We start from the raw sequence: 26,709 nt of genomic DNA, 5'->3' as shown, positions 1-26,709 counted from the left end.
GGCCACCTAGCATGTGGAGCCACTAGGACTAGCACTTTGGGTCTCCTAGGGTTGGGCCATGGAATGGTCACCTGCAGTGACCAACTGTGTCAGAGGGGACCAGGTTGGGATCTGCATTGCATCTGATGTTAGGTGACATAGGTAAGAGGGTGGTCTTGGAATAGGCCAAGCTTTGGATGGTCAGCTAATCCTCCCTGATACATCTTTGGCACCCCTGGCCTGTGGGTGGGAGGTTTCCATGGTCCACAGAGGAGCCTTGAGGTCCCATCAGTCTCTACTGGACTGATTTGATCTGTTGATTTGCTCAAGGGGAGCCTAGCCAGAACTGCCCCGGGCAGCTGGGGGTGAAGTGGCAGCCTCCATGACACAGGCAGTTAGTATGGAAGAAGTGGGGGCACTGCAGCGACCTGAGCTGGATGGGTTTACCCCAAGGACACTAATCTTTAGAAATTTCAAAGGTGAGCTGGCCCTGAAACTTCTTATCTTGCCCACTCAACAAAGCCTGCCACCCTCTTAGTAGCTCAAGGAGGCTGCCTGGAGGTAGCTGCGTTTGTTGGAGGGAGGAGGAGGAGGAAGATTCCTGGAGATGCTGTTTGGGCAGCAGGCCAGAGGGTGCAGCTCCCCTGGAGGGCAGGACCCAGCTCTCCCTCAGGACAGCCTGAGCTGTGATCTGGAGCGAGGTCCTGCTGGAGACCATTTCTCCCTCGAGGCTTTATAAAGACAGAGGCTGGGTGCCCCTTCTCAGTGGTCGGACAGTTTTCCCTTTGGTGTTAGGTCACCAATTTCTTACACTGCCAGAATTGTAAAACTACTAATTGGACAGTATTGAAACTACTAGTAATTGAAAAATCAGCTCTCTGGTTGATGTAGGTATTGTTTATTATGTAATAATGAGTTCTGAGACAAAATCCAATTCAAAACATTAGTATTGAAGATTCTATATTAGTTAATTTTAGCAATGGCACAATTGAAACCTAATTTTCCAATAAATCTTATATAATCTTTGAGGAATTTTTCACTCCCATTATTTGGCTCTGGAAAATGTTTACAGGCAACACCACTTATTTTACTAGAAAACAAAATCTGAATATAAGTTGTCAGGCACAAGTTAAAAGGGATGATATGCACAAATGAATAATTACAAACCAACACTTCTTTTGAACACATATTTGCAATGTGAAGCTGCTTCCATATTTGATGTTTTATGTAAATTTAAAACATACTTCAAGAACTGATTTTAACATCTTTTTGTTCTAATGCACGATGGAAAATAATTCTTCTGATTTCTACAGCAGAAGAGTCATAAAAATGGTCATAAATCCCCAATCAGGATTCACCTTGTTCTCTTGAGAAATGAACTGAGAGGTTTTGGATCTGGTTAAGGAATCTCAGAAGAAATCTGCAGAGAGGGGTACAGAATCTAGAACTGGTCTCTTTGCTGAAGACATCATAACTCATACCTCTTTGGGATTAAGCTATATTTCTAAGAATGAGAGGTGACTCAGAGAGGTTTTAACCCGGCCAGAGCTAAAGAGGGGATTTCCAACACCCGCAGGAACAGGAAGGTGGGCTTGAGAGAAAACCTGGAAGGTCTGAACTACTTTATACTTGACACTGCTTCTTTGAACCCTCTGGGAAGCTGGCAAGGATTTTCCTGGATAGTCTTTGCCCAGGAAATTTTTAAATCATTCAAAAATATCGTTTTTTGGTTTCATGTTACCAAGAGTTACAATATTTTATTCATTTCATTTTTTCTGGGGATTGGACCTAGGGACTCATGCATGCTAAGCACATTCTCTCTTGCTGAGCTATATAATCCCAGCTCCAATGTTTATGACATTTTAATGAGTAGGATAAATTTAGGTTACAACTAAACTCTGTCAATGAAGATTTTTAATAAACTGATATCAGACTCTTAAGAACAATGTCAATACTATGTATTTGTTTTTTTCCCTTCTATTCTTTATTTTAGGCAAAATTTGGTTATCCAATTTTTGCTACCTACCAGTCATCTATTTTGGATAGCAACCGGCTGTTACTGGAAAATACGTGTGTATATATCCATGAGATGAACTATGAGGATGAGTGTTGGGCTAATGTAATGGTTTCAATACTTCAGAGATGTACTGGGTATGAGACCTGTTTATACTTACATACATACTTGTTCAGCCCCAAACCAATATTCACTCATATAAAAATATATGACTCAGAGAATCCTTCATTATATATCACTAAAAATATTTTCTTTCACTCTAATATCATTTTACCTAGTCTTGTCAATCAACATCATAGAATGGGGGACAAAATCTTTTAAAAACAGGTTTCCTTGAAGAAATTAATTAAAAAATTAAAAAAATTTTTTTTAGTTGTTGATGGACTTTATTGTCTTTATTTTTATGTGGTGCTGAGGATCGAACCCAGTGCCTCATGCATGCTAAGTGAGCATGCTACCACTGAGCCACAACCCCAGCCCTGAAGAAATTAATTTTTAAAAGTGTATTTTTAAAGCAGCAGTTAGGAACTTTGTTCTTGTAATACATAAGTGATAGTGTCATATCAAACTGTGGATTTAAATTAAGTTTAACAGTTTCTTATCTCTTTAAAAAAATATTGCTGTTACTTTATGGCTTCTCCATTCTTCCAATTCCAAGGAATACAAAGGTCTCCATCTTGCATAACAGAGTAAAAATGTGAAACGCAGAGGTGCATCCCATGTAGATAAGGCAGTGACTGTTCTAGAAGTCTCTTACAACAATCCACCATTTGTATACTAGAAATGCTGGGCTCCTTATATAACTTCTCCAGAGAAAATTTCTTTGTTGAAGCCTGTATCAATTCATTTTCAATAACCTTTAACCTATTATATTGAAAATAAAAGTAATAAGACCATAAGTTATAATTACATAAAAGAACATAAAATGTAAATACATTCTTATATATTGGGGCTGTAACTTTCTACTCAACACTGAAAATGACATCCATAAATGTCAAATTATATATTTAGAAGATATGACAACAGTTATCATGTGGCACTCATTATTTCCACAGGTATCTCTCAAAATATTTGTTTCATCTTTTTAGCAGTAATGGGGTAAAATTAATGCATAATTTAAAGAGGTCTTATTCTTCCTCACCTAGTGGCTGCTAGTGACTGAAGAAAGTAGAAAGTGAAGAATATAAAATCCCTAACTTTAGGAGCCACTGGCCAGCTCACAACAAAATCAATAGTCCAAGGACAGGCGCTCTTCATTCTCCTCCTACCTCCCTCAGCCCCTCTTCCAGCCCTTTTGGTTCCCTCCCCTTTGTCAGAGCCCCCTTCTGGCTCTGTTGGGGCTTCAGGTAAAGCCTAGGAAGGAAACAACTCCAGAGCAGAACTGGCATCCTTTCCTACAGGTGGCAGACACGTAGGGACCTGGTGCTCATGTGGGCTGCACCCTCCACGCTGGGGGGCTGAGACCTCCACCTTGCTACACCATTCGGGCTACACCTAGACTGATACATGTGTCACTTGGGAAGCCCACCTGACAAGGTATGGCAGACCTTAGGAAAGGCCTCCCAAGAAAGTGAATGTGAGCAGGGGCAGAGGGAGGCTAAGACTCCTGGGAATGGCCAAGGGCCAGGGAGGGAAGCGCCTGGGGAGCCGGGGAAGGCGAGGGAAGAAGACAGGGCTAATGAGGCTAGGGCTGATGAGAAATTAGCGAGGCAGAGTCCTAGGAGCTGAGCTTGGCTGCAGGCACCAGCCCAGGAAGACTGTTCCCCTGGTTCACTTAGAGGATAAGAATGGACTGGGGTGGGGGAGGAAAATGTGGAAGCTTGATGACTGGGTAGGAGGTCACCACACAATAATGCAGCCCTGGTCCAGGTGTGGGATGAAGGACTGAGACTTGGTAGGAATCCGGATATACTCTGAAGTGGGGCTGGGAAGTTGGGGATGGGGAGGAATCTCGAGGACTCCCAGGCTTTCATTTGCCTGAGCAACTGGCAGTTCAGGAGCAAACACAAAGATGGGTGGTTGGGGAAGGCTGGCTAGAACTGCTTCCCAGCGTTGAGCAGAGGGGAAGTTCAGCAGAGCAGTACCACAAACACAAACGCTCGACACTACTTGGGAAGCAGGATATTCATGTAAGATCTGAGTGAGTTGTCACCAATCCCACAAACAAAACAGAGATGCAGTTTCTTCATTTATTTTATTCATAAAATGAGTCCCTTATCTCCTGTTAAAGGGACAGTTTCATGTTCTTAGCTGCCATCCTTTCTCTTTATCTCATGAGCCTAGCTTTGGACAGAGGCATCCTGTGGGGACTGAGTGTGTGAAGGCTTCTCCCCCGCCCGTCAGCTAACCACCACTGCTCCTCTCCCTGCCAGGCTCCATATCTCTGTCCTCCTGGTCTCTCCTGGAGCCGCCCCTCCCAAACATGGGCACAGTTGGCCTCCTCAGTCTCCTGCCTGCTCTCTGCCCTGCACTTCCCTTTATCCTCATCTGCTAGAGCCTTAGCTTTGGCTCTTCCTGCTCAGCTCAACCCTGTGGTCTGGCTCCCACTGCCATATTTCAGCTGTTAAATCTCCTGCAGAAAATGAATTCTGGGAGGACAAAGGACAGATCTTCATCTGACCATGGCACCTGTCAGTTCCAGGCACATAACAGTCACAATAAATGATGGCTGAATGATTGAATGAATAAAATACTTGGCAAACTTCCTCGGGGAGCACTTTAAAACAACTGTCTTTTGAACGTCAGACCCTCCTTTCTTCACAGCAGACACATAACACATTACTGGGCAATATCTTACCACTCAATTAGGAAACTCCTGGCTATAGAAAAAGGCCTGCTTATGAACTAGAACAATTTTTATTGTAAAATTTCTTCTGACTAACTAAAATGCAGATAAAGTTCTCTTTATATCAGGTAGTTTAAAAAATTTTGAACAATAAAGATTCCTGTTAAGTAATGGCTACTTTCTCCCTTTGTTGCCACCCTTTTTCCCTCTGTAGAATCTCTATTTGATATTCTTGTTATTCTGTTGCTGGCTTTAAACTTTTTTTTTTTTTTTTTTTTTTTGGCACTGGGGATTGAACCTAGGGGTGCTTTACCACTGAGCTATATCCTCAGCCCTTTTTAAAAAAATTTATTTTGAGTTTAGGGTCTTGTACTTTTGATCTTCCTGCCTCACCCTCATGAGCCACTGGGATTACAGGTGTAACCCTACTTCTCAAAATGTATTATATAATTTAGGTTACTATGCTTATAAAACAGTCCACATCCAATATCTTGCAGGTGTGTGTGGAATAAAAAATATGGAATACCCACAGATTAGTTAATTTCTGATGTTCAATTCTGTTTTTTTTATTTTTTTTTTATTTAGTGTTGGGGATTGAACACAGGGCCTCACACACACTAGGCAAGTGCTCTACTACTGAGCCCAGGCCCTTAGTACAGTTCTAATGTTCCATATTTGTGAATTCCAAACATCTGATTCTTTAAAAGTTAGATGGAACTCCATGACTTCACAGACAGCTAGTAGTACTTACTCCTCCTTTCTTTTCATGTTCTCTCTTGCCTGCTGCACTCTGGTGTGAATAAACCACTGGAGATTTGCTGGATCACAGAGTACTGGGATGTTAAAATGGCCGAGTTCATGCAAACTTGGAGCATATCTGTCACTGCAATGAAACATATATATAGGGAAAATCACAGACTCTTCCACCCCCTGCCAAGAACTGAAAAGGAATCATCAAGAAAATCCACCTTAAAAACAAAAAAACACGGACTTAAACCTCCAATGACTAATCATGTACTACCGAGCCCTGGGTCTGTCCTCTGTAAAACAGCAGTAGCAACTGCCTCATGGTGAGAGTGCAAGATGGAGAAAGAATGCATTTAAGTATACAATGCAGGGCAGGCAGAGCACATGTGCAGTGTGGGCTACTGATTTAATCCTATGAAGTTTGACTGTCCCCAGCATGAGGCAATATATTCAAAGAATGTCCTAGAGATCCAAATACTTCAATACTCTCACATTGGCTTGTGTCGTGTGCAGAAGAGGGTTGCTAACATAGTAGTGACATTCTTTTCTTTAATTACTAAGATCCACACCCTGAAATACAAAATAATCTAAAGTCTTTATATACACAATCCACCTAAAAAAATCAATCATTTGGCCTGGTTCAGGAATTTACCTGTTCAGGATCATTTGTAAGCCACGGAGACTCTGAGGGTGGAAAGGTGCTCGGCTTTTCAACAGTCTACTATAGAACACGTTGAGAAGGGAGTAATATTCTTCAAGTGTCAACACTGGCTGTAATTCTTCGATATAAATGACCTGTATGCCACCTAGCAGACAGCTGATTTGATCTTCTAAAAGCATCAGCTTCCTCTGTAGGTCAAAATAACTTGGCAACCTTTCAAAAAGCTATAGGATTAAGGAAAAGGAAAGATATATTTAGTTTTATGTTACCATAATAACTCGACCTCAGCATCCCAAAAAATGGCATTGAGAATGTTTAAGAAGAAAATTATTTTTCTAAAAAAGAAAAGTCAAGTAGAAGAAAAAAATTTAAAGGAATTCTGGATATATTTATATTAAAAATAAGTAAGTAAGTCTAGAGATTTTAGATCGGAGTTGAAGAGAATGCAGGAAAAAAAAAATAAAAGAAATAAGTTCCAAATAAAAACATTCTTGGTAGGAATCTTAAACTAGTTTAGGTGACTAAAGAAGACTTTTAGAAATAAAGTATATGTATGTATTTCAACTCCACATCTCTTTCTTTAAAGTTTACTCTTAACTAAATTAAATTAAAAGCAATAAATATTATTGAACATCTACTGTGTTAAGTAGTGGAATGGGCACTTTCAGCATATGATTATGAGTTTGCTCCTTTGCCAGGGCCTCAAAATTGGGGTGCAAGGAAACAAAAGAAAGATTCAAATTTAGTGAACTAAGTGCCACATCAGGGCATGCTGATAGGCATTCAAGCATTGGTTTCCAAGGAAGTCTAATTTGACCAATCTTAAAAGGTAAATCGGATTTAGGAAAAGTGGATGAATGTGGTTTTTCTGTGAACATAGTTTTTCCTTTCTCTCATATAATTGCCCAAGAGTATAATTACCAGGTCAAATGCTGAGCACATTTACTTTCATAAGAAAATGCCACGTCCTTTTCCCAGAGTGCCTGCATCATTTTGCATTCCCAACAGCAGGGCTAAATGATCCAGGTTTCTACATCTTCACTAGCATTTGGTGGTGATGCTATTTTTCATTTTGGCCACTCTAGTATGCAGTAATATCTCACTGCAGTTTTTGTTTTGCTTTTTTGTGGTGCTGGGGACTGAACCCAGACCCTCCCACATGCTGGCAAGTGCTCTAGCACTGCACTGAGCTGCATCCTCATCCTCACTGTAAGTTTTTTTTAAAATGTATATATATTTAACGTATTTTTTTTAGTTGTAGGAGGACACAATACCTTTATTTTTACGTGGTGCTGAGGATGGAACCCAGTGCCTCACTCATGCTAGGTGAGTGCTCTACCACTGAGCCACAACCCCAGCCCCCCATCACTGTAAGTTTTGATCGCATTTCCCTAATGGCTAACAATGAACATCTTCTTATGTGCTTGTCATCTGTATATCCTCTTTGGTCTTTTCATTTCCTTAGTAAAAACAAGCTGTTTTTTGTTTTTACTGCTGGGTGTTGAAAGTTCTTTATGTATTTTAGATACAAAGTTTTATCAGATATGTAGTTTGAACAGCTGCTTGGGCAAAAAACATATGCAGATGGCAAATAAACACATGAAAAATGCTCACCATCACTTGTCATTAGAGAAAGGCAAATCAAATTCATAAGTAGAATCACATTCCATTAGAATATTTAAATTCAAAATTTAAAATAAAATGAAAAAGATGAATATCTTTAGGCATTTTATTAAAAAATTAAAGTACTTAATGAGATGATCCAGCCATTCCATTCTAGGTATTTACCCAAGAGAAAAAAAAATATATATCCTCATATTTGGACACTATGCTTATAATAGTTTTATTTGTAAAATCCCAAACAGACCAAACCCAAAGTCTAGCAACAGGTGAATGGATTCACAAATAGTGATTCAGTTACAGTATGGCACAGTACACAGAAATGAAAAACAGTAGCTCTAAATATTTGTGACAATATGGGAAGAATCTCAAAATAAGTAAGCAAAGGAAACCAGAGGAAAAAGTACTCTACACTTATATAAACTCTAGGAGAGAAGGCAGCTCAATGGTTGAATGGGGAGGCAGTGGTGGGATGGAGGGGAGGGTTTACAGAGGGCCACAAACATCCTTTGCAGGTAATGGATGCACTGGCCATCTTGTTTGTGGTGTTGGTCTCATATATACCTGTCAAACTTGCCCACTTATATACTTTATTTTTTTAATTTTTAATATTTATTTTTAGTTGTAGTTGGACACAATACCTTTATTTCACTTATTTATTTCTATGTGGTGCTGAGGATTGAACCCAGGTTCTTGTGCATGCAAGGTGAGCACTCTACCACTGAGCTACAACCCCAGCCCCACTTACATACTTTAAATGTGTAATTTACTGAATGTCAGTTATACCTCAATAAATCTGTTAAAAACAAACAAAATAAAACAACAGAATGTAGGCTTGTGGGCTGGGCTTCAGAAAAGACCACTTAATATTACCAGACACAAACTACCTTGAAAATCAGAAAATCCTCCTAAGTATGTGAACTACAGAATACTGAACATCTCATTGGAAAATAGCTAGTGCCATGGTTTAAGGTTTTGTTAGTTCAGAGCAGAGGTGTGCACCTGTAGTCCCAGCTACCTGGGAGACCAAGGTGGGAGGATCACCTGTGCCCAGGAGATCAAGACCACCCTGGGCAACACAATGAAACCTGTTTCAAAAACAAAGACAAAACAAATAAAATTCTGTTAATGCATGTAGCAGTACTGCTTGAATCGCAAGTACAGGAATGACAACCCAATGATGATTTTTTACTTTTCAGCTCTTTCTTACTTTTGTCCAATGGTGATGGACATCCATGGTTCCCAGCATCACATGGCCCACTGCACTCATGCCAGAACGGTCTGTAAATATGACTGTACATCCTGATGACAAAACACAAACCTTTTGGTAATGGTCTAGAGATGCTTCATTCTTTTAGCACTATGCAAATAATTACTTAAATTTAATTGTAAACTTGGGGTAAAATTCAGGAACAGCCTAAAGACTAATTTTAGGTCTCTGCTTTATTCAAAGGATCAGATATTCAGATATTAAAATTCAGCTCTGATAAAGTCACTTAGTTTCCACTATAATCTACAAATGTGTATAGCAGCTAAGCTATACTATAAAAGAAAGTAGAAAATGTTTACCTTTTGCTTTCTGCAGTGTTTCCAAGTTCTGCTGAGCTAGGCGGCCTAAACTATGCAGCTGGCTGCAGCGGTGGGCAATGCCCCAGCTCCTCTGCCACCTAGGCCAACAGGGACACAGGTGCATTAGCAGCTGGAACCCCTGAGGGGAGCAAACTCTCACCCCAAATGACTCATTCCTGAGAAAGCTCATGAATTTCTTTCTGAAGTAGGGATAAAGTTATAATTGATCTCACATTTCCAAATGAGATGATCTTTAAAGAAGCGATCAAATGGAAAATGAATTGTTTGCCAGAAGGTAAAAATATTACAACCATTTTCAGGTATCCACAAATTTAAAATAAGCAAATGCACTATGTTGTTTCTATATTAAAATAACAGGGTGGGGCTGAGGGCAGAGCTCTGTGATAGAGCATGTACTCAATGTGTGCAAGTTAAGAAAAAATGTCTATGTTACTAGACTGCTATAGTTTTGAACTTAAATGTCCCCAAAAGGCCCATGTGTTAAAGGCTTAGTCCTCAGCTGTGGCACTATTGGGAGGTGGTAGAATCTTTTTTTTTTTTTTGTACCAGGGATTGAACCCAGGGGTGCTTAACCACTGAGCCATATCCCCAGTCCTTTTGATATTTTACTTTGAGACAGGGTCTCACTAAGTTGCTAAGGGCCTCACTAAGTTGCTGAAGCTGGTCTTAAACTTGCAATCCTTCTGCCTCAGCCTCCCAAATTGCTGGGATCATAGGCATGTGTACTATGCCCGGCAGGTGTTGGAATCTTTAAGAAGTGGGGCCGAGTGGGAGGTCTTCAGGTCTCTGAGGCCACTAAGATGGATAGTGGAACCTGCTCCTGCATCTTCCTTTCTTTTTTGGCTTCTTGGCCACGAAGCGAGAACTTCTGCTCTGCTATACACTCCCCATCATGGTGTGCTGCTTTGCCACAGGTCAAAAAGCAACAGACCAACCAATCATGGACTGGAAACTTCAAAACTGTGAGTGAAAACAACCCTTTTCTCTATGTAAACTGATTTATCTCAGTTCAATCCCTGGTTCAAAACTATAGCAGTCTAGTAACATAGACATTTTTTCTTAACTTGCACACAGAAAACTAACACACAGAATATGGAGTTAGAACAATCCTCATATCAGGATGGATTGATAAAAGAACAGCTATAAGCACACACTCAAACATCCCACATGCTTTGCTTTGAATTTTCTTATAAGCTACAAAAAAAGGTGACATTATGGTACCCAAATAGTCACTGGATTCAATAAAAGACAAAAATACTGAAGATGAGGGTTGAAAACAATAAACTGTTTGAACATGAGAGTGACACTTCCAGGGCTCTAGTAACGGAAGTCCCAGGACAAAATCATCTGGCCCCTTCCTTACTAAGAGCTGTTAAGTCTGGTTTCATAATAAATTTCTACTATATATAATTTCCAAGTTTATGAAAACTTAAATAGTTGTGCTATATATGACATGAAATTAAGAATACAACATCCACTTCTCTTTTTTAAAAACATTTATTTTATAGTTGTAGGTGGATATAATACCCTTATTTTATTTTTATGTGGTGCTGAGGATCTAACCCAGTGCCTCACACATGCTAGGCAAGTGCTCTTCCTCTGAGCCACAACCCCAGCCCCATCACTTCCTCTTTTGCCCATTTTTTAAAGTCTCAAATACCAATTATACATGATAAAAATTACACGTATATATATATATATATATATATATATATATATATATATATATATATTTTTTTTTTTTTTTTTTATTATATATTACACGTATATGGAAAAGGGCATTCTTTTTCACAAATTCATCATGTAAAAAACTTAAAGCATTATTCTAAACATGTCAGAAATTAAGCAATACTTTAAGAAATTAATAATAGTTTTCTTATATACATGAATAATTGATTATGTTCATAAGAAGTCAACTGAAGAATACTTAATTATCAGAATAATTAAAGTTAAAGATGCAAATTTTAGCAGCTGGGAAGTCTTACTAGTAGGTGATTTGTGTGTATTTTAACCTCTAAATTAGGTTCTCTTTTTTATTACCTAATATCTGAGAGTTGTAAGAGATGGGACAGCTCCTCTTTTAAACGATCCAGTTCTTTTCTAAGGGGCAAACTATTCTTCAGCTTTTTAATAGCACTTTTCCCATTGTTATCTAACCAGGATCTAGAAAGAAAGAAAGAAAGAAAAAAAGAGTCATACACTTTGCAATGCTAACTATAATGTTAAAAGACATATGTGTTATCTTAAAGCAGCTCCAATGTTACACCAAGTTTTCAGTCAAACCTTTACTTCTAACAAGTCTATTCTTCTAAAGAAATATCTACTTTTAAGAGAGGCTGTCTGGAGGACTGCCAGCACCTGCCAAGTAACATTCTAGTTATGACAATTTCCTTTATAGACCATAAAAAAATAAATTTAATTCGCACCAAAACTGTCACTAGATTTCTGGAGATGGGATAACTTTTAAGAAAGTAAAGATAATTCTAAATCTTTCATTTAGGTTTGCTGCAGCATTCAAGAGACTGTATTATATCAGATCCTCATTTATATCAGCTATACACACATGAGAGCAGAACTAATAATTATACAGCAAGTGAGCAAATAATATTATAGTAGGGCTCATAAGCTGTTAAAATCAAACCCAAAGAGTTTGACACCAATGACATTAAGAAGTGGCGCACCTTGAGGAAGGAACTTGAAAATAATTGTTTGTGGACTGTAGCTTTGTAGAATTCAATTTCTCCCTTTATTTTAAGCTTGGATTTCAGTACTCCAAGTTCTCAGTGCATCTTCCCTTATCCCTCTATCCAAATCCTTCCACTGGTCAGCCTTACAGATTTAGTTCTTTGGCCACAAGGTTTCCCAAAATACCTGCTCCTTCCAGGTAGGTCTCTTCACTAACCTGGTGCTCATTTGCACCTCCATTTCTTTTCATCCAACTAAATGCCCAGTGTAAGTCTCATTTCAACTACATCAGCTATATAATACAATAGGCTCGGTAGAAAGATGTTTTCCAATTCTTATTTCTTAGAATATTTTCCTCAATAGTCTTATAAGAAAAAAAATATAAAAAAATACTTTAAGGATTAGCAGGGGACAGCTTTCAGAAAGGAGTGGAAAGGGAGGCTATGTGGCTTTCCAGAAAGTATCACTGCCTAATGGAGACTGTCTCTTACTGGGTGCTCTGAGCATCATGACATGGATGTTTCTGTTGGTGCTCAGGGACTCTGGCTCCCCAAGGGAAGTCTGGAGAAATGAAAAGACCTGGGTAGAGCCCTGTGGGCTGAAGAGCTGCTGCAGATGTGTGGGCAGGGGTAGAATGGCAAGGTGACTACAGGCTGAAGGAAGGTTTCAGAGTCCTAGGTATAGTGGTGGTTTGGGATCTAGGCATAGGTGTGCAAGAGAAAACTCCAGAAGAGTGGGGGGAAATATATCTAAAGAACAAACAGATGTGTCATGGAGCTCATCATCAAGGGGGCACCTGAAACCCTGTGGAATATGTCAGTGAAGGTCACATATTAAAATCATGCTGCAGAATTCACATGTCCATCTCAAAAACATGGGCAAAAACCTTTAAACTTTCCTTCATAGTCACTTTAAAGGTTTAAGATGTTGTGATCTAAATCATTTAGAAAAGTATTCAGTTTAGAATCAAACAAATCATTATGTATTCACCAAACATTTATTCTCAATATATATTGCATTGAGTTGTGGATAAAAAGAAATAAAGTCCCTGCTGTAAAGGAAGACATACCTAATAAGGAAAAATAGAGAGAAACAATAAAAACAGAATAGGAGAAAATAGAATATTATCAGAAGAGAGGAAGCAACAATTAATTCTCCCTGGAAGGTTCTGTAGAACAGGTGATGTGTGATCTGGAACCTAAGAGATGTATCTTGATTTTCCTAGACAGATAACTAAGAGGGGAGGGCATGTCAATCATGCAAGTACATAGAACCTATAAGATAAATCAATATGCTCAGATTATACGACACCTGCATAGGGTCAGGAGATGAGACTGAAGAAGTAGGGCAGGAGGAAGCAGACCACAGAGGCTCTTGCATGCCAGGATTAAGAACTGGGACCTCATCCTCTAGGAAAAGGTGTTTAAAATTGATAACATGAATTTGGAACAGCAGTCAATGATCATTCCTTTAAGAATATTAGCAAACATTTTGTTACTTTTGAATGGTATGTGATAAATAAGAAATTAAATAAAAAATATCTTAATTTATATCACTATTATTAGGTATTGCATTACATTTTTCAACCTTTCTTCACTTATTAATACATGTTATTCAGTTTACTTTAAATCATGTAAGAGAAAGCATAATGAATGTAGTATCAAATGACATACCATGTTTGGTTTGGGGATCAAAATGTCTTAAAATGTAGGTTGAAGGGCTGGGGGTGTAGCTCAATGGGAGAGCGCTCACCTAGTATGCACGAGGCCCTGGGTTCCATCCCCAGTTCCGCCAAAAAAAAAAAAAAAAAAAGTATATTGAAATATAATCTTTTAATTATGCATTCATGACTCTAGAATTCTTACTATTAATATATAATAATCAACTGGTCTAGTTAACAATTTTTATTAACAAATTTTAATTATTTTGGAGATAAATATGTTTTTTAATTCACAAAGATGAAGATATGTGTTTCCTAGCTCTGGCCACAGAAGATCAATAGCAATTAAGTATGTGGAGCACACAGATGCTGGTTTCTAATAAACACTCCCTACTAAAAAGAATCAAAGCTTCTTAGAAAAATGGCTGAACCAAACAGTGGGGCAGAGACAGTTCAGATGAGCTTGGAACATCTTGATGAACTAGAATGAAATGGAGTACTCAAGGAATGCTGGGAACACAGGAATCAGTTAAAAGGAAACATTTGGCAACCAGGAAAGCAATGTGATTCAGGCAAGAATCGTCAGTGAATTAGAGTTAGGGGTAAATAAATATCTGATAAATAAAAGGATATTTACATAGTCTTAAGTATCTCCTCAAAAAACAAACAAACAAACAAACAAACAAAAAAACCTAATTAAAGGGGAAAACAATAACTTTTCTGTGGAAAAAAAAATGGGTGTTGTACTTTGGATCTTGAATGCCCCCAACTGCTCACATGTTGAAGGCTTGGTGTCCAGCCTATGGTGCTATCAGGAGGTAATGGAACTTTCTGGAGGTGAAGCCAACTAGGAGGAAGTTAAATCACTGGAGATGTGCTCTTCAAGGGGACATTGGTATGCTAGCCCCTTCCTTTTCTATTCTTTGGCTTCCGGTTGCCAGAAGGTGAACCAGACCTCCTTATGACATGCTCCTTCATGACATACTGGGCTGCCACAGGTCTAAAGCAAGAGGGCCAATCAGCCGTGTACCAAAATCTCTGACACTATGACTCAAAATAAACCTTTCCTCCTTATAAGTTGTTTATCTCAGGTATTTTGTCATAGTGATGCAAAGATAACTAACAGAGTTAGGGAAATAAGAGATATGAAATCCTTCAAATTAATACAGGTGTAACTTCATCCGCACTCTAAGGCATGATGGTGAAGGCATTTAGTCTACACTACAGTTCACTTTGAGGGCCACAAGAGAGAATTCCTTTTCTTGCCTTTGTTCTGCACAGTTCTGTTCTCTCTCATTGTACCCTGCTAGGATCCTCTACTCTAAAATTACACTTTTTAAAAGCTAAATTCAAACCACGTGAGGTGTGATGATCTAGTTCAGGTTACAAAGATAATAATGCTCAAGAAATATAATCTAAGGCCCCTAAAATAAGCATTAAAAACTGAATACAACTATCCATTATAATTCTATGTCATTATTAATTTCACTTTTGAAGCTAAGAAAACAAAGATTCTATCTGGCTAATAATATATTTACATCAATGTCTGTCAAGATAATCAGCTATTGACAACTGGATTGAAAAATAATGATCAATAAATTGGAGAGTTAAATTTTCCCTGGCTAATTTCTAAAACAATGTTGCTGCCTCTTTAAGGGTAGATGAGGAGACAAAAATGAATTTTTTGAGTCTGTGTTTATAATTGTCAAAATAAGACCTTGAATTTAAAACCAAGTATACCTTGGAGGAGATCACAGTATCACAACTAATTCACCTAAACTCAGACCTATGACATGTGTCTCTTGCTAAAATTAGCAGTTATCTTTTAGTGAATATTAATGAAATTAACAGGGCACTATAAGAAAAATGACCATCTACATTCATTAATAAGATACTTCCATTGCTACCATCTTTATTAAGCTACTTTATGTTTCCATATTATTAAACTGTGAGTCCTCCAACACATTCATATTAATTCTTTAAGTTCTTTTTTTGTTGGTACCAGGGATTGAACTCAGGGACACTGAAACACCAAGCCACATCCCCAGTCTTATTTTGTATTTTATTTAGAGACAGGGTCTCACTGAGTTGCTTAGTGCCTCGCTGTTGCTAAGGCTGGCTTTGAACTCTTGATCCTCCTCGTCTCAGCCTCCTGAGCTGCTGGGATTACAGGAGTATACCACCACACCTGGCTCTTTAAATTCTTTAATGCAGGTCAATAAAACTACTGGGTGGGTACTATGGATGTATGAGTAAATAAGTACACAAAGAGATGATTAAAACATGTCTCTTACTCCTTTTTTTAAAAAAAAATATATATTTTTGTAATTGTACACGATAACTTTATTTTATTTATTTTTATGTGGTGCTGAGGATCGAACCCAGGGCCTTGCACATGCGAGGCGAGCGCTCTACCGCTGAGCCATAACCCCAGCCTGAAAACATTACTCTTAAGAGCCTATCAGTATAATAAAACAAAGTCTACTGCATTTATTAAAGACTAAAGATTTTTATTAGAAGAATATTTAAAAAGAGAAATGATAAAGACTCTGAGTAGACAAGAAAGTCTGATGAATGCCACTTATCTTGTTGAACTTCCATTTTATAGTTTTAATTTTTTTCTCCATTGTTTTGCCAGCTGACTAGCTCTTGGTTCTGGGCACTTGGGGACAGTCTTTTCATAATGGCTGCATAATCTCTAGCTCACTCAACTGAGCCACAGACTAACTGCTTCTTTGACACTTTTTCCTTAAGCCCCTTCAACTGTCATTTGTGTCTTATCTTATCCAATCTCATTTCCTTTCTATACCCTTTAGGCCAGACATTTCCCAGGCCCCCCCTCCCTTTTTTTTTTTGGCTCAGCACATAGGTAAGCAGAGCAACATCCTCAGAGTCTAAGAAGTTGGACTTTCTGTTTTCTCTTTTGTGGTGCTGGGGACTAAACCCAGGGCCTTGGGCATGCAAGGCAAGCACTCTACCAACTGAGCTGTGTCCCCAGCCCAGAAGTTGGACTTGTATCTCAGGCATCCAAGGCTGAGCAGATCCCTGTCATCCCCTGCTCATGGCAATCATTTCAATTCCCAATACAGTCCCTAGGGCAGCTGCCCTTCATCCTTCCCTCTGTTTTTCCAAATCAAATTTCCAGTATATCAACTTTTATCCCACCCTGATGCTCTTCACTTTTACCCTTCTTACTATCTCATTAATTCTGGACTAAAATTATCATTCCCAATCTCATGTTTTCATTTCGGTTTTGTTTATAGAATAGAATTTGAACAATTAAAATCTAGGTTTAGGGCTGGAGTTGTGGCTGAGTGGTAGAGCACTTGCCTCAAATGTTTGAGGTACTGGGTTTGATCCTCAGCGCCACATAAAATAAATAAAGGTACTGTGTTTATCTATAACTAAAAAAAATTGTATTTTAAAACTCTAGGTTTAGGGAGGTGATTTATCCATTAGTTACACATATGAACAAATACCATGGCTGGACTCTTACACAGGTACATAAACATGTGCCCTCAGATGCACATTTGTCCCCCTTTCTGGACTGGATTTTGGAATCTAGATAGAGAACAAGTGAGGAGTTCTAGAGTTAGTATAGATAATCCCCATGAAGCAGATGATAAGCCACTGGATAGTTAAGGCTCATTTCTTAAACTGCAGCAAGTCAGAATCCCTTGGTAAAGGACTGGATGCTTTAGATACAGCCATAGAAAAGGAATGTGATGGGTCCTTATGGAGTCTAAAAATGACTTTCTCAAAAAACATTAATGGTGGTTTAGCAAACAAGACACGCCAAAAGACAGAGAAATATTTTGTATCTGTTTTTCATAATTAAAAACATTAGTTTGGCAAGTAATCTATTCAAGATGACATTTTATAATGCTTCACTGTATTTTTTTGAATATACTTCTTAGTTGTAGATGGACATAATACTTTATTTTATTTGTTTTTATTTTTATGTGGTGCCAGGGATCGAACCCAGTGCTTCATGTATGCTAAGTAAGCGCTCTACCACTAAGCCACAACCTAGGCCCCTCCCTGTATATTTTTTCAGTGTTATGTATTATTATACTGAAGTACACTACTAGTGAACTCTCAAAAAAAAAAAAAAAAAAAAAAAAAAAAAAAAATGCTGCTCAATATGTAAAAAAGCTTGAAAATCTTCCACAGTCTTAGATACAGTCCTATTCCATATACTAGGTGCAACTTGCAACAGAATTTCAAAAACTTAAAATAATCTCTTACATACATTTAGAATCAAAAGACTTAAAAAAACAAAAAAACAGTTGGAAATATTTTGGCAATGTTAAGAAATAAATATATCTTTTTCATAATGGTGACTGGAGTAATGATATTGATAGGATTAGTTTTCCTGGAAAATTAGACTTGAATTTTAAACATGAACTACAAATGCAGTTTAGTTAAATACAAACTTTTACATACGTTAGGGTTGTTTCTATTCTCGAGACTTGTTCAAGGTCTTCATCAGGGTCCTTGAATCCAGTAAAGGAGTAGTAAGACTTGTCCCATTTGATGGGCCTGTCAGACATCCTTTTAGTTTCTTTGAGAGGCTGGGAATGCACATTAGTGTTCATGCTTTGGATATGTTCAACAGATAAACTGCAGGAGTTGAGAATATATAATACTGTGCTTAGAAGATCTCTGGTGTGCAAAGTAAATTTGACTGCTCGAAATCCTAGAGAATATAATTCCCCCAAACAATTATTACAGATGATTATTTGCTGTAGCTTAAAAATCTTTTCATGCAACATTTATAAAATCAAAATCTTTCAAAACATTCCATTACTGATTAAAATTCATCTGTGAATGGGAAATTGCTGCCTCTCTCCAAAACATACAATGCTATTTTTACCTTCACGAATTGCTTTAACATCAGCTGCATTCTAGTTCAGTGACTAACCCCATTCCCACCCAAGAAGGGGTTCAAATTATCATCAATGCTGCCCATGAATGTGGTCTCTGAACAGATAGGAAAGCTGCTCTATGAGCAGGTCTCCCCAAAGTCCAGTACAGAGAGTGAGCATGTGAGCTCCCGCAGTGTTACAGTGGCTCAGATGAGGAGGGTAGGTTGTCTAGTCTGTGGTTACAGAAACCCATCTTGAATTTTCTTGTCCCTTTACTTGTCCACCCAACTAGCTAGTAACATAATACTTTTAGTAGTGATTAAAATTACCTAATTGTTGGGCTAGGTATGCAGCTTAGTCATACAGCATTTGCCTAACCATGTGCAAAGCCCTGGGTTCCAGCCCCAGTATTGCAGAAAAAAAAAATGATCTAATTGCTTAAAAGTTAGTGCTTTGGGCGGGACCTGGGTTCGATCCTCAGCACCACATAAAAATAAAGGCATTATGTTGTGTCCATCTACACTTAATAAATAAATAAATTTTTTTTTTTTTTTTTAAAAGTTAGTGCTTCTACAGTCTGATTTTGATGTTGGGCAAAGTTTGGAAACCTAAATTGTTAAATCGTCAACAGGAAATCCATTGCGCTGTTTTCTTCCTTGATCAAAACTCGCTACCTCGGAAGTGCTCAAGAGCTACACAGACTATTTCCCTCACTGCAGAGTTTTCTTGGACAGTGTTGGTCTAAACCTTTTCTATGTGCTTGTGTATTACACACACACATACACACACACACACACATATATGCATATGTGCTTACATGGTTTGCATAGTTCATTTTTAATATGTAAATGGTGTCAATCTGGATATGTTATTTTGAAATTGCCTTTGCCACTTAATGTTGATGACTCTTTTACATCTGTATGTATAAATCAGCTTCATTCTTTTTAGCAGTTACATACTAGTCCACTTCATGACTATAGTATAATTTATTTAATGATTTCCAATAGTGATGGACTTATAAGTTGATTTCAGTTTTTCACCATTCCATACTAGACTGAAATGTGTTTTCTTGTCTTTGCAACTGATGATACCAAAATTGAAATCATTCTCAGAGATACATCTTCTGTTTGCCACAGACTTATAAAATACAGAATGTGCAAACTGAGAGATTTTTAACCCGATTCATTTGATGATGAAGTGTATGCTACAGGAAAGAGAATTTTTCCAGTTAGTGAAGGAGGATAAGAAAATCCATACCCTACATTGTAGGTGAGGAAGAAATAGTTTTTCCTTAAAATAGCTAAGTCAAGGAAGAAATTTGTTTCTCTCTTAATTTATCAATTTATTATTTAACCCAATGAAAGGACTGCTATATACTGAGGATTGCCTATATCAGAGTGCACATGTCTTTGTGTAGCAAATAGTACCTAATTATTTCAATTTGTACCTGAATACTGAGGCTAAGCATTTTTAAAATTTTTATTTGTTCTTTTTAGTTATACATGGCAGAATGTATTTTGATATAGTATATGTACATGGGAGGCTAACCATTTTTATTGTCTATATATATGGATTATTTCCTGAGCTGTTCTTCATTGACTTTGCCCATTTTTTTTTTTTTAAATGATGATCTGCTGTGTTCTCTTTTTGATTTGTAAGAACTCTTTATATATTAACTTTGTCTTTTGGTCATGTATGTTATGTTTTCTCTCATTCTTAATGTTTTTCAATAACTTAGTTTTGTTTAATAAATAGTTGAAAACAACCTTTAACTGAAAGTAGAAGATTTTTTATCTTTATATAGTCAGAGCTGGCTACAGTGATTTGTTTTAGCATTAATTCACAGAAAGTTCTTAAAATAAAACTTATTTTAACAATAAACCTTATTTTCTCATGGGCAATCAAGAAAATATGGAACTGAAGAAATGACTAGGCCTTTAAAAATTTCAATGTCTTAATAATATAAAATGGTTCTTAAATTTCCGTGATAAAAAAAAAGGAATAAATGTTTTATCTTACTAACATCTTAATTACCAATGAAAGGCTGATTAATGATTTTTAGTATTCTAAGAAAAAAAAAACTGATTTTAATTTTACAATTGAATAAAAATGTTAAAGAAAAATGTGTTTAAAGGCTTTGTTAAAGTGCTAATCTGTAAAAAAAAAAAAAAAAAAAAAAAAAAAAAAAGTGCTAATCTGTGTCATAAAGGCAAAGGCAAAAAATGAGTACTAGCAATATTTTAAAGAATCATCAATAGACAGTATGGTTTATAAATCAAACCACTGGGCTAGGAATAAGGGAACATTAGCTCTAAGTATCAGCTTTGCCCTTAATTTGCTGTGTGGAGCTAAGTTTCATTCTAAGCTTTCAAATTCAGCTTATTCTTTAACTACATATATATTCAGTATTTAAGCTAGTGGTGGTAGTGGCAAGTAGTAGTTGTAGACCTCAGAGTGACTCTCCTAGACACATACAAATAGACTGGAGATACTATTTTAAGAACTGTAAAAGGTATAATTTGCCTTTATTAATTTCATCTGTTTTCTTGGAGAAACCTAAGAATACTGATGTTATTAATATGATGTTTCTTCAATTCCTAGCCTTTTTTTTTTTTTTTTTTTTTAGGTACTGGGGACTGAACCTAGGGTGATCTACCACTGAGTTATACCTCAGCCCTTTTTTTTCATTTTGAAATAGGGTATTGCTAAGTTGCTGAGGCTTGCCTCACACTTTTGATTCTCTTGCCTCAGCCTCCCAAGCAGCTGGGATTAAAGGTTTGCGCTACTGAGCCTGGAAAATTCCTAGACTAATCTTGAAGTTTAATAATAGAAACACTATCCATTAAGTAACACTATGAACACTTGGTCTGAAACTAGCAAACAATATGTCTCACGGGACTCCCATAGCTAAGAAGGGCATATTTACAATGCTTTAAACAAATAATGATTATTTACACTTTCAAACGGAATTGTATCACTTAAAATGATACAGTTACTATTTATTATTATTTATAGCATTCTTCAACACAGCTGTTTCTTTAAAAAAGGGCTATAAGTTGACTTTTTCTCTCTGGATAATGACAAACAAGGGGTGATTTTAAGTAAAACTCTAAATCAGAGGTAGATGGAGAACTGTCAAGAAAAGGAATTTGTGATTCTTGATCTCCCATAGGAGAGGAAAAGACTGGAGAAAATATAGCATGAAATTCTGGTCCCTGAAAAGGCCAGGTGGGAAGCCATTATCAACATTGAGACTCTCCTCAGGCAATCTTTAGATGGAGCCCTTCCCTTTACACCCTAGGTCCTGAGCGCCTCCTGAACATTAGGCAGAAGTGAGGGATCTCCAGTGGTCTCTACACAGCACTCTGGGGTCTTCACCTTGATCAATGAAGACCCCAAAGTTAAGTTAAAGTCACACAGCTCATTACTGGTAGAGTTAGACACAGATTCTAGGTCTCAAAAGACTTCCCAAATTCTGTTCCCAAAACAAATAATAGTTTGTTTAAAAAAATTATAATGCATTTTCTAATTGTTTTAGCCTTTACTCACAAAAAGCTCTTAGTAAATCTTCAAATGGTTTTAAGTTTATTCTAAAAATAAGGTTATTCCCTCAAGGATTGCCAAAGGAGATCTCTCTCTCTCTCTCTCTCTCTCTCTCCACACACACACACACACACACACACACACACACACTTGGATAAAAGATAGTCCTTCAAAGCTTTTTACCTACCAAAACATTTGTCCCCAATGAAGAATTACTGATTATAACTAAAACCTTGACAAAAAGTACTGGGAAAAAGGCTGTGTTACAGTTGGTTAGATTTTCAAAACAGCATGAGGTGGGAGTTCAGAGACCTGGATTCAAGGTCACAGTCTATCTCTAGGGTCTTGGGAAAGTCACTGAACATTACTGTTACAACTGGGCAAATACTATCAACCTCTTAGGTACTGTTGGCACTAAATGAGAGAATGCAAACTATAGTTTTTAGAAGTATAAATTGTTATAGACATGCTTAACACTTAAGACAACACTGAAATAAGGAGACAAACAGGTACTTCAGTTTTACAGACAAGACAGTTAAAAAACAACAACAACATAAAAAATGGCTTATCCAAAGACATGCAGTTAGGAATACAATCTAACCCTAGAAAAACAATGAATTAAGTGATACTATTTTTCAATGACCAAGGCTTCAATCCAAAGGTATTCCTTAGCAAGGTCAAAATTAATGAATATATGTAGCATGCAGTTTGCAAGGGACACACTAGAAATAAGACCACGTACCGGGAGAACTAAAGGGTTCCTGGCCATCAGAGGGGTTCTGGTCTGTTTCTCTTACATAAAATGTAAGTGGAGTTGGTTTCAAAGACTTGAAGCCTGGTTTCTGGAGGTTTTCTAAGTAGACACTTAATCTCTTAAGAGAATTTTCATTGACTTCCTGGAAAAAAGTATGAATAGCATTTAAGACAAAATAGAAAAAGGACACAAGAGAAACTGTATCTAACCTTTTAAACACTATTGAGGTTATTTAATAATCTAGTTTAAAAAATTGGGATTTTCCTTTTTCTTCGTGCAATGGGGATTGAATCCAGACACTTGAACATGCTGGGCAAGTGCTCTATCACTAAGCCACATTCCCAGCCCTATAGAGCTCTTATCAATGAAGTACTAGGGAATCAAGACGAAGACAAAGTTGATGTAGAAGATATCAATGAACTGCAATGGAGTGATTTCCAGCATATACTGTCATGTGAAAAGAAGAAATGCACTTTAGTGAAGGAACAGCTCTATAGAAGAATGGCATCAATAATCATGCTTCTTGTTACTCTAAGCCTCTTCTCAGGCACACAGTGTGATTGGAAATTAGAAGAAATCATTGTTTATTTTCATATGTTGAATTTATTATAATATGATGTTCTTAGCTATGAGAGTTCATAAGTCAGGTACATTTTTTGCTAGTGTGATAAAATCTTCCAAATTATTTTTGATACATGTTTCTATTTTTGTCAAGAAACAAAGGAAGAATAGGGGCTGTGGCTGTGGCTCAGTGGTAGCGCACTTGCCTGGCATGTATGAGGCACTGGGTTCAATTCTCAGCACCACATATAAATAAATAAAATAAAAGTCTATCAACAACTAAAAGATATTAAAAAAAGAAACAAAGGAAGAATAACACTAAAATTAACAAAAATGATTATCTATAGGAAGTGAAGAGAAATGGAATAAAGTAGATAAGAATGGAAACGAGACTTCTCAGTGAGCTTTATATTTAATTTTGACCTTTCAAATTTATAAATGTTTTACATATTTTAAGATTAGTTAACGAGGATTTAAAACAACAACTCTGCATCAGTGTGAGATCCTGGACCTTGAGCTTGATGCTATGACCAAATGGGACTTGGGTCTGCTTCCTGTAAAAGGGAAGACTGGGTGAGTGTGTAGGAACAAGTTCCTGCAACAAGCCTGCATTTCAGTAAGGGTAGGGGGAAAAAAAAGACCAATAAACTTCATAAATAAGGACATAGGATACCTGGAAAAGAAAAAATTAAAAACAGAAAAAAGCACTGCAGTGTAAGGAGGAAAAGGACTGCAGGAGGCAATGTGGGGTAGCAATTTTAAATAGCCTGGGAGAGCCTTACTGAAAGGTGATGTTTCAGTGAGAACGTAGAGAGCAAGCGTATCAGGGATACCCTGGGGAAGGATGTCTCAGGCAGAGGGAGCAGCTTATGCAAAGGACTGCACAGGGAAGGCACTCAAAAATACAAGGCAAAAGAGTAAGAATGTAAAGTCAGAAAAGCAATTAAACTCCAGGCACATTGTCAGGGTACCCTAGATCAGACTTGCAGAACTCAGAAGAGCAGTTATGTTCACAACTACGGTTATTACAACAGAAGGAGGGCAAATTAAAATCAGCCAGGGAAAAGGCACATAGAGCATAGTCCAGGAGAGGCCAAGGACAAGCTCCCAGATGTTTTTTCTCAGTGGAGATTTACAGACAATGCTTAGTCCCCCAGCAGTGATGCACAGGAAAAATGAGAAGTGCTGCCCATTAGGGAATCTCATTCAAGCCTTGGTATCCAGGGTTTAACTGGGGGCCAGTCATATAGTTATGTAGTATCCATGTTACTAACTTTAGTTTTTCAGTCTTTAGCAGACCCTAGAGGTCAAATTGATAATGTGACCCAGGGCCTTATATGAGGAAAAGATGTATTTACCATGAATCACACTGTTAGCATAAACTATGTGGCATGGCTGACAGTTCCTGTTAGATGGTCTTATCCTATAGTTCATTCTCATCAGGCAGGACATTCCAAAGGCTCAAGGTTCATCTCCCAGCACTGAAGCCAGTTCTTTGCAGTGTGCAGGGCTTAAGCAACCCAAGTTCACTGAGTTAATCCTTTACAGCACACAGAGGCTGTGATTTAAAGACATTGTAGGTAAGGGAAAACACTCAAACATTAATAGGTTCATTTTTTTTGCTTCCAGGTTTAAAAACAATTCCCCAAGGTAACAGATAACTTTCTGTTGAATCAATTTAATAATTACTTTGAAAGTTTGTGACTTTGTGTAGTCAACATATGTTGGAAATATCAATAAGGATTATCTTCCTAGAGCAAATAAGTAAAATTGGTATATTTTTGACTGTAGATAGCAAAGGACAAAAAAAAAGTACTAATTTTCAAGAGTTTAAGTTCCTTTTCAAGTCAAATCAGGTACTGATATTGATGAAGATGAAAGGAACCAATAAAATAATTCCAAAGCATTTGGCTTTGTAATTCTATTATTATCTAATGTTAAAAATATTGACTGTCCTAAGTTTATCATGTTTTTTTCCTTATCCATTTGTACACAGTAACTGAAATTGTAAGAAGGCAATCCTAAAGCAAAATTACTAGGGCATTGCAAAATATTCCTTGAAACATCCTTAAAAACAGGACTGACTATGATGATAGAGGTTTAAGTTTTATTTCAGATCCTCAATTTTAATCCAAGAACTGGTACAGAAAATATGACTACTATGCCGGCGTGGTGGCGCATGCCTGTAATCCCAGTGGCTTGGGAGGCTGAGGCAGGAGGATCGTGAGTTCAAAGCCAGCCTCAGCAAAAGCAAGGCTGTAAGCAACTCAGTGAGACCCTGTCTCTAAATAAAATATTTAGAGCTGAGGATGTGGCTCAGTGGTCTAGTGCCTCTGAGTTCAATCCTTGGTACCAATAATAATAATAATAATAAGAATAAGAATAATAAAATAAATAAATAAATAAACAAAAATTTTAAAAAAGAAAGTATGACTACTAATACTCCAAAGTTTACATGGAAACTTTATGGCCTGTATAAGAACAATGACAATTTTCATAAAAAACAATCATTATATTTCCAATTTCCAGTATTTACTTTTTATTAATTTTATTTGAAAATTTACTAATTTTCAAGTTTCTATATTTCAAATTTGATCAAAGCACTAATTATATCACCATGACAGAATAATCCAAATTTACAGAACTCTCTATATTATATAATGTCAGAGGTAAACAAATAGAGACAACAGGTTAAAAAATAAATAAAGATTTACCCTTTCTCGGGGATGCTGTCCAAAGAAATCTGGGTGGACTGCGAAATAGAAAGGCCTCAAGGCATTGACTGCTTCTGCTCCTGATAAAGCTCTTGAGTAGTGGAACCAGTGAGGCAGAATCTTTTCTAGACAGAACCTTTCAAAGAGACGTGGCCTGATTACTCTGAGCACAGACTCATATCCCCAACATGTGCAGTTATAGTCAAGTTAGTACTATACATGGGAAATATCAGAGAACCAAGATAGAAACCTGTGGTTTTCTGAAATCTATTAGGGTTCTGAAATAGTGGTTATAATAAATTCCTCTGATTCAATATGAGAAATACTAAATAATAATAAAATTTCCCTTCCCTAGTCCATTTTGAAATATTAACTGGTTTCATGGCAAATGATAATTTTCTTTGTAAATTTTCTTCCTCAGAAGAAAAAAAAATTCAATATCCAATAGTGTAATTTCTCCATAATGAAAATAGTTTGATAATTACGACGTTTATAAAGAGATGGAAGACATCTTTTTATTTTAAAACA

General features: G+C 37.2%; 1 protein-coding gene across 7 annotated transcripts in view; it reads right to left on the bottom strand.

Moving 5' to 3' along the window:
- Positions 1-861: 861 nt before the first annotated feature.
- The window catches only part of Tcaim (T cell activation inhibitor, mitochondrial), a 34,836-nt gene continuing 8,988 nt past the window's right edge, over positions 862-26,709 (bottom strand). For 5 of the 7 annotated variants that reach the window (XM_046436770.2, XM_046436771.2, XM_046436772.2 and 2 more), the window contains exons 3-12: positions 26,182-26,317; positions 22,895-23,048; positions 18,188-18,440; positions 13,393-13,488; positions 11,437-11,559; positions 9,376-9,473; positions 9,017-9,108; positions 6,178-6,410; positions 5,530-5,661; positions 862-2,857 (exon numbers count right to left, since the gene is read on the bottom strand). In XM_046436770.2, coding sequence (XP_046292726.1) covers positions 2,617-2,857; positions 5,530-5,661; positions 6,178-6,410; positions 9,017-9,108; positions 9,376-9,473; positions 11,437-11,559; positions 13,393-13,488; positions 18,188-18,440; positions 22,895-23,048; positions 26,182-26,317 — 1,558 coding nt within the window. In that variant the 3' untranslated portion in view covers positions 862-2,616. Of the gene's footprint in view, positions 2,858-5,529; positions 5,662-6,177; positions 6,411-9,016; positions 9,109-9,375; positions 9,474-11,436; positions 11,560-13,392; positions 13,489-18,187; positions 18,441-22,894; positions 23,049-24,825; positions 24,978-26,181; positions 26,318-26,709 lie in introns of those variants that run through there. The other 2 variants (XM_046436776.2, XM_058576483.1) reach the window with 2 other exon arrangements.

The sequence above is a fragment of the Marmota monax genome, unplaced genomic scaffold (assembly GCF_021218885.2).
Source record: "Marmota monax isolate L192 unplaced genomic scaffold, Marmota_monax_Labrador192_F-V1.1 WCK01_AAM20220418_F8-fsc00021, whole genome shotgun sequence".
NCBI lineage: Eukaryota > Metazoa > Chordata > Mammalia > Rodentia > Sciuridae > Marmota > Marmota monax.
The sequence above is the reverse complement of the archived record's forward strand: the minus strand, read 5'-3'. Positions and strand labels throughout refer to the sequence as shown.